An 8,296-nucleotide genomic window follows, 5' to 3' on the forward strand; every position below is an offset into this window, starting at 1 on the left:
CTGTTTTGACTGAAATGTTCACTGGGGAAGAACCTGGCCCGTGCTGCGGGTGTTGCGCTGCATCCAGTGCCGCGGAGCCTGGTCTGGCTGACTCAGGAGCCATGTGGCAAGTGGGCAAACCACTGCCCAGCCTGGGAGCCAGGGTCTGTGCTGAGCATCCCTCCGGCTGCTGTCTCAGGGAGCCTTCGCATGCAGCAAAGGGCTCAGAATTGGGAGATTTTAGACCCTCTGCTTTGCGGCTGCTAACAGCAGGAGGGTTGAGAGCGGCTGCATGGGGACCAGCGGTGGTGGCCGGTGATGACCCCTGGCACCATCCGCACTGGCGCTGGGTTAATGAATATGTGTCTCTCATGGGGCAGCAGCCCCGATGGCAGCCAGGACAAACAGAGCTGCAACCACACAAGCTCTGCACGGGGCCAAGAGCACGGCGTGCGCCAAGGCAAACCATGCCATCGGCCTCTTGTGACTCTTGTCACTGCAGGTTGTCCCCAGAAGGATTCCCACTGCCATGCTGTGAGCTTTTTTCCTTTTTCCCCCCCATGTTTTTATTTTTTCCCTCCTTTTTTGTTTTTTTTTCTTTTTTCTTTATTTTTCCCCTTTTTTCCTTTTTTTTTTTCCCTTTCTTTTTTTCCTCTTTTCTTTTTTTTCCTTTCGGGAAAAATGGCAGCTGGAAAATGATGAGTGAAGCCTCTTCCTCTTTCAGATGCTTGACCACTGTGTCACTCAGGTAAATGATTGACTCTTCCTGCACGTTTATTCCCTTACTTCTGCCTTGGGTCGACCTTCCCTATCCCCGTGACAGGGCCAGGAGCAGGCGTGCTCTCTCATTGTGCATCACTCCCATGTGTCATTTTCTGGCAAATGTTTTAATTCATAGAAGTCATCGTCCTCCTCCTCCAGGTCGTGTCCTGCAGGACAGGATCTAGGCTGTGAATCCATAAAGCCAGCTTGGCAGTTTAGTTGTATTAAGTCAACTTAACCATTACTCCAAAGCTGTTCCCTTTGAAAGCCCAACAAATCTGGCTAATAGTGGGAAAATTAGTGATTTAAATTCTTTTTCAGTTTGGTTGTTCAATCATTTTTCTGGCATTCTCTGCTCTTATTTTATTTCAAGCCAGTGTAGCATGAATTAACAGCCCAGCCTCGGCAGCTTTAGAGGCTCCAGCAATGCTGGAGGCTTTCAAACCAGCATGTTCCCAGCCAAACGGTTCTCCCCCAGGACCTGTGTGGAGGCTGGGATGTGATGGATGGACTTGCACCATGAGACTTAGATGAAGAATGCAGAGATGGACTGGGGTTTGCAGGCTCCTCCTGTGCTTTGTCCTTCTGCTGCAGGTATCCTCTGAAGCACACTTGCCCCATTTATTAGAAGGGGGAAAGTGGTCAGAGGCTTTGAACAGGAACCTGCCCGATGCTGGGGTGGCTCATCCCCGCCAGCTGCTCTCTCGGAAGGGAAAAACCTGCAGTGATGGGGTGAGATTGGGCGGCCTGGTCCTACTTGCTGCTCTCAATGACACGGACATCACCGTGCTGTTCTAGAGAGGGGGGTGTGGGTACACAGATACGAGAGGTGCTGCTGGTCCCGTGGGACGGAGGTAGCTGCCGCTGCTCAGTAACCCTGGGCTCTACCTTGCGATGATGTCAGTCCAATGCTTTATGTCCTAATTTAGGAGCTCTGCACCCTCAGCTCCTCCTCCTGTTACAGCTCTGGTGTTGCTGAAGTCCAAACAGTGCAACTCACTCATCAAAACAACCCTTCGGCGCTGGCCCTGCCTCCTGTGCAGCCCTGCATAAAAGAGCTTTGCTCTTGCAGGGGAGCTCCTCCCGAGCCTCAGCTCCTCTCCGTGAGAGAGCCCCTGAGGCTTTCCCTGGCGCCCAGCTCTTTCCCCCTCCCCAAAACGCTTGGGACATCTCAGGAGGTTGCGTGGGAAGCGGGTGAGCAAGGATGAGCAAGACCCCCCCTGGGTTATTTAAGGAGCTGGGGCGGTTGTGCTGGGGAGAAGGTGCCCTGCTCCAGGGGATCATTGCCAGGGGCTGCAGACCCTCCGGGACGAGCATGCCTGGCCAGTCCCCGCTCCACTGCTGTGTCCCCGCAGGCAGGACAGCATGGTGCGGCGTGTGGCGGTGGTGGGCGCAGGCGCCAGCGGGCTGGCAGCCACCAAGAGCTGCCTGGACGAGGGGCTGGAGGCCACCTGCTTCGAGCAGAGCGAGGACATCGGGGGGCTCTGGCGCTACACGGTGAGTGGCTTTGGCTGCCGGGGGAAACCTGCATCCTTCAGGGCTGGGAGGATGCACCGGCTGCACCCCGCATGCATGCACCCACTTGCTGACAGCTGCATGTGGGAGAGCTTGGCTGGGTCAGTGCAGGTCCCCATGTCCCACTCCCTTGTCCTGGGGACAGCCTGGCCATCCCTTGGCTTGCTGAGCCAAGTCCTCTCTGAACTGCTAACCGCAGACATGCACCCCAGAGCCAAAAAGGAGCCCAAATGAATGGTGAGAGGGTCAGATCCAGAGCCACCTTGTGCCACATGCCTGCCTGCTGGCAGGCTGGGGCTGCGGGGACAGCTTGGGGTGTCCTCGCGGTTGCAGGAGCAGCTCAGGAGCCTGTTAGGGAAAGGAATTGAGACCGTTTAACAAACCCTGGGGCAGAGGGAGAGGGCAGAATGCTTATTCCAAGTGATCTGATGCATTAAATTCATCTCAAAACATGGATCACGTGGCTGCTGTCTGTTCTGGGGACGGCGCCAGTGAATTCCTACAGAAAGTTTGGCAATATGTTTTGCTGTTAAAATGGAGAATTTCAGAACAGGCTATCACTATCGAGGGGAAAAGTCAAAAGCACTTCAGCTCCTTGTCTGGTTTTGGGGTTTTTTTTTTCTTCTATTGGAAGTTGATCATAATTTGGCCAACCCAAATAATTTTTCCAGTGCACAAACTTTTTGCTACAGTTTTCCCAGTTCTGTCCTGGCATCAAAGCCATCAGGAAAGGGAAATGCATCACCTGTGTTTCATGCTGTGAAGTGCTGAGCATCAGAGCAGACATTGCCTCGCCCGCTGGGGCCAGGGCAATGACTGGGGCTGGCTGGTCTGGGCGGGACTGGACATGTCCAGCCTGAGTCCTGCTGTATGCACGGTAGTTTTGAGGATTTTGGCAGATCCCCCATGTCCTGCCCTTCTAGATGCCAGCAGGACACTGGCCAGCTGGTGCAGATGTTGCTGGGCTGTAGGCATAAGCCTCCATCCATGTCCCTGGCCAGACCTGCCCCGCGGTTGCACAAGGCACAGGCAGCCAGCCGCTGGGCCAAAGCCAACCAACACACACCGCCGGGCTCCTGCCTTCGCTTGTGCAATCGCCAGGACGACGCACGTGCAAAGGAGTGATGTCCAGGCATGCCTGTGGGATTTTGGAACTTTCACAGGTAGACCAGGAGGAAGCTGGGCACTGGGGGGTCCCATGTTACTGGTCTCCTGTGATATTTTGCATGTGGATGTGTCCACGCTCCTCTCGCTCCAGGACCAGGCAGAGGAAGGCAGAGCCAGCATCTACCGCACCGTCTTCACCAACTCCTGCAAAGAGATGATGTGTTACCCCGACTTCCCCTTCCCCGACAACCACCCCAACTACATTCACAACGCTAGGCTCCAGCAGTACATCCGCAAGTACGCCGAGCACTTTGACCTGCTCCAGCACATACGGCTCAAGGTAAAAACTCTGGAGGCTCCCTGGGACCTCTGAACCCCACCGACTCCCTAAACCTCTCAGTCTGTTCCAGGGACACCCACCGGTCTCTTTCTTTTGTTTCTCTTTAAGACCCTGGTCACCAAGATTAAAAAACGCCCCGACTTTTCTGTGACGGGGCAATGGGAGGTGGTGACCAAGAGAGATGGGAAGGAAGAGACGACGGTTTTTGATGCTGTTATGGTTTGCTCTGGGCATCACGTCTACCCAAACCTCCCCATTGCCGACTTCCCAGGTAAGCTGCATGTGTGTAATTCATCCGCTAGGACATAGCCAGGCAAATACTTTCTATCACAGTGTTTTTCCCTGAAAAAAAATGCCCTTTCAGCATTAAAAGGAGAGCAATATTTTTGGGGATGGGGGTCCATTCAGGAAATCAAAACCTGTTTTGTTAAGAAAAAAGACTCAGTATCCAAACTGTATCAAAGCAGGGACAACACTAATCTTTCCCAGAAAAAATATTTCAGGCTGTTTTCTTTAACAGAAGATTTTTTCATAAAAGGATTTTGTAAACCACTGTTTTGTTGGCATTTTCCCATGGTTTCTAATAAAAATGTCATGTGTGTTACGTGACAGCCTTTGCCTTTCTGCGTTCAGGCACATTATTGGGGAAAAACTGGGAAGGGGAGAGCCCAAGGCTGGTATAGCCTCTTCTTTTCTTTCCTGGGGTGAATTACATCCCTTTCTGTTCTCCTCTCCAGGAATACAGAAGTTCAAAGGCCACTACTTCCACAGCCGAGAGTACAAGGAGCCAGAGAAGTTCAGAGGGAAGAAGGTTCTGGTGATAGGCTTGGGCAACTCTGGCTCGGACATTGCTGTGGAGCTCAGCGCCGTGGCATCGCAGGTATGTGGACCTGCACCAGAACCACCGGGGAAGGAGAGGTCCCCACCTGCTTGAGCACATGCCACAGCCTCTGTTACACAGCCCCAGGGGCTCACAGCCATCCCCGAGGTGGCTTACCCCTCCCTGGCTGTCCCTCCAGGTCTACTTGAGCTCACGAAGCGGATCCTGGGTGATGAGCCGCGTCTGGGAAAAAGGCTACCCCTGGGACATGCTGCTTGTCACGCGTTTCCGGGCCTGGCTGGAGAGCATCCTCCCCACGGCGCTCAGCGACTGGCTCTATGTGAGGACCATGAACCGCTTCAAGCACGAGAACTTTGGCCTCATGCCACTGAACAGGTACACATGGGTCCACTCATCCCCAAGCCCCCTGGGGTGCTGGTTCTGGATGGGGCTGGACCATGCCTGTCCTGGGCCGGCAGCAGAAGCCACCTCGGTGACAGCCCCACCACCTTGGTGACAGCCCCACCACCTTTGGCCTTCCAGAGCTTCCCGCAAGGAGCCGGTGTTCAACGACGAACTCCCGAGCCGCATTGCCTGTGGCGTGGTGGTGATAAAGCCAAATGTAAAGGAGTTCAGAGAGACGTCCGTCCTGTTCCAGGATGGGACTGTGCAGGATGATGTCGATGTGGTCATCTTTGCCACTGGTTACACTCATGCCTATCCTTTCATGGAGGATGAATCCATCATCAAAAACAGGGACAATGAGGTCACCCTCTACAAAGGCATCCTCCCTCCTCACTTGGAGAAGCCAACCATGGCAGTCATTGGGCTCATCCTGTCCCTCGGACCCATCATCCCAACAGCAGACCTCCAGAGCCGCTGGGCAGTCAAGGTGTTTCAGGGTAGGTGCATGGACACGTGCCAGGCACAGGTCTATTTTCTGTCCATGGGAAGTAGCATTTCCCAGCAGGTTTAAGCTGAAAACTAGGACTGTGTCTGAGTGCTGAGGAACACAACAGGGTTTGGCCAGAAGTACCAATAGTGGGATCCCCATATGACGGGGTGCCTTGCACCATGGAAGTCACTTCTCAGCCCACTGCTGATGGCAATGAGGTCCCTGAGATGGGGCTGGCTGGGGGAGAAGAGCCTCTTGGGCATCACATCCTTAAAGGACAGGGGAGCCAGTGTTGTCACATCCTCAACACCCAAGCTTGACCCAAGCCCAGATCTTGACACCAAAGGGAAGAGAGGCACCCAAGGGCTCAGCTGATCCCTGCAGACCCCACCTGCTGTGGGAAGGGTCTCCCGGGCACCGCTTCCCTTTGCTGATGCTCTTCCTGCTCTTTCCAGGGCAGTGCAAGCTCCCCCCAGCCAGCGAGATGATGGATGATATTGATGAGAAGACGAGGAAGAAGGTTGCGTGGTAAGTGCAGCTCATGGGGCTCCCTGTGCCGGCAGAAGAGCCCTGCCATTGTCTCAGCCCCACGCAGGCTGGATGCAGGCATGGCAGAGGCCTGAATCAGGCAATTTTGGGTGGAAAATGTGTGATGGGAAGGTTTCCTATCTGAAAATGCTTGTTTGCCACTGCTGAGCATTATCAGCCTGAAAAGGCTTTTTTTTTTTTTCATTCACACATAATCAGGGTGAGGCTCCAGCAGAAAAAGAACATTTCCATCATTATTCTTTGAAGTGGCACTTTTTTGTTTTATAAACTTCATGGAAGCACCCATTTCCCCCCCTCTCTGGGAGTGTATCTGATACTGCAGTGAAGCAATACTTTAAAAGTGTGCATAGAGCCAGTGAAAGCTGAACCTGGCCCAAGCAGTGTTTTCTTTTGTTTGTAGAAACCATTACATCCTAGGCAGTTTTGAAACGCAATATTTTCTTGGGAGAGAGATTTCTCTGCAAACAGCAGCAACAATGCACATCCCCTGGAGCTGGGCCCCCCTCGCCAGCTCAGCTCCCCAGCTTTGGCAGAGGAGAGCAGGGGATGGACTGCCTTTGCTGTGCTTAAAGGAAAAAATTTAAAATAAAGGGGAAAAAACAAAAGCAACCCCTCTTTTCTTCTGCTCTCTCCCCCAAAGCTTCGGGAACAGCACCACACTGCAGATGGATTATATCACCTACATGGACGAGCTGGCCTCGGCCATCGGCGTGAAGCCCAACATGCCGAAGCTGCTGCTGACGGACCCGCGCCTGGCCTTGGAGATCTTCTTCGGCCCCTGCACCCCTTACCAGTTTCGGCTGACGGGCCCAGGGAAGTGGAGCGGGGCCAGAGATGCCATCCTCACCCAGTGGGACCGGACGCTGCAGGCCACGCCCTGATGCCCCTACCGCCTTCCCCTGCCTGGCCGTGCTGGGGATGCTCTTCCTCCCGCTGCTCCTCCTCCTCACCATCCTGTACTGCTAGGGGACCCCGGGGGGCCACGGTGAGAACAGGGAGGGATGCAGGAGTGCTGAGCGGTGTGTATGAGTGGGATGCTTTTTCCTGCTGGGCAATGTGTGCTGCTGCCCTGCTTATTGCCACGAAAATAATTCATCAAGAAATTCCTAAAAAATGGTATCAATAAATTGGGTGCAATCTCCATGCGTGGTAAATTTGGGAGGTTTCTCAGCTGGGGCAAAAAAAAAATACCAACCCCAATAAGTAATGTTGGTTATTTTATTCCTCTAACTGTGTTCAAGTAATGGTGCATTGCTACATCTCTTTAAATCTCACTGCCTACTGTCTCTTTTTTCTGGTGGAAAACCAGAGTCGATGTGTCTGGTTTTTGGAGAAAAGTTTTGGTGTAGAGCTTTTGTGCTCTGGCTAAAATTAATTTGCCTGAATTTGGCCCTTTTGAAAAACAATTTTCATAACAAATAACGAAAAACCTTCACATTTGTCTCCAGTGGGGAAAGATGCCCAAATGAAAAAAAAACCAGATTAAAATATCGAGAGGAACAGTCGCGTCTCTTTTAGAAAAATAAAGCCCCCTCTCTTAAATAAACAGCCCACCAGCTCTCAGAACATCTGGACTTTGCTGGACCAAGTGAGCATCCAAAAGGGGTAGGGTTAACAAGGTGCACGTGTACCAGCTGGGGAAGCTATTTGCAGAGTAATACCGGCTGTAAGGTGGGAAGCCGGGGAGGCGGCTGGCCAGGGCTGCTGCTGCCTGGGACCCAGCCTGAACCCTGCTGCAGGGGCTGGAACCAAAACCTTCAGCCTGCCTTTGTCTGGAAGCAACTGGAGGTTTGCTATGAGTGCTGGAAAGGCACCATCCTGCATGGTCTGGGGGAAAACAGCCCAAATTCTCAGCCAGCACCATCCCCTTCCAACACCATGGTGCTGCGTCCAGCACCATGGGGCTACGGTTGGGCTGCGGCTGCTGTCCTTGGCTGTTGACACAAATGACACGTGGCACAAGATGGATGATTCACTGCTGTTGGATTATTCCTCCCTTATGCCTCACAAAATGAGACTTAGACCTTTTAAACTCTATCACAGCTGTTTGTGCTTGCGTTTCTGGTTTCATCGCTAAAGCCCAGACCTGAGGATATTCCTGGAGACCATGTGGCTGTTACTGGGGGCCAGTCCAGGAGGTGGGTGATGTAGACCCACAGTCCCCAGAAGGGTTACCATGCTGCTCACATGCTTCTCCAGAAAAGTCCACCTAAGTCTTGAAGCAGCAGCTGCAAAAAGACACCGTTGCAGGTGCCTCTCCACTTTCTCACCAGATAAATCCCTGCCACAGCCTGCTGTTGGACATGCCGGCAAAATCCCACCCGGTGGG

At 53.1% G+C, this 8,296-nt stretch overlaps 1 protein-coding gene across 1 annotated transcript; it reads left to right on the forward strand.

The window, feature by feature from the left end:
- The first annotated feature begins 2,103 nt into the window (after positions 1 to 2,103).
- Positions 2,104 to 6,933, forward strand: LOC104467279 (dimethylaniline monooxygenase [N-oxide-forming] 3-like). Its single transcript, XM_010081006.1, is given in 9 exon segments — positions 2,104 to 2,238; positions 3,515 to 3,703; positions 3,812 to 3,974; positions 4,441 to 4,583; positions 4,723 to 4,919; positions 5,067 to 5,425; positions 5,874 to 5,946; positions 6,608 to 6,841; positions 6,843 to 6,933. Coding segments are annotated over 9 exon segments (1,581 nt in total). The 5' UTR covers positions 2,104 to 2,106.
- The last annotated feature ends 1,363 nt before the right edge of the window (positions 6,934 to 8,296 follow it).

The sequence above is a fragment of the Pterocles gutturalis genome, unplaced genomic scaffold (assembly GCF_000699245.1).
Source record: "Pterocles gutturalis isolate BGI_N339 unplaced genomic scaffold, ASM69924v1 scaffold1269, whole genome shotgun sequence".
NCBI classification, from domain to species: domain Eukaryota; kingdom Metazoa; phylum Chordata; class Aves; order Pterocliformes; family Pteroclidae; genus Pterocles; species Pterocles gutturalis.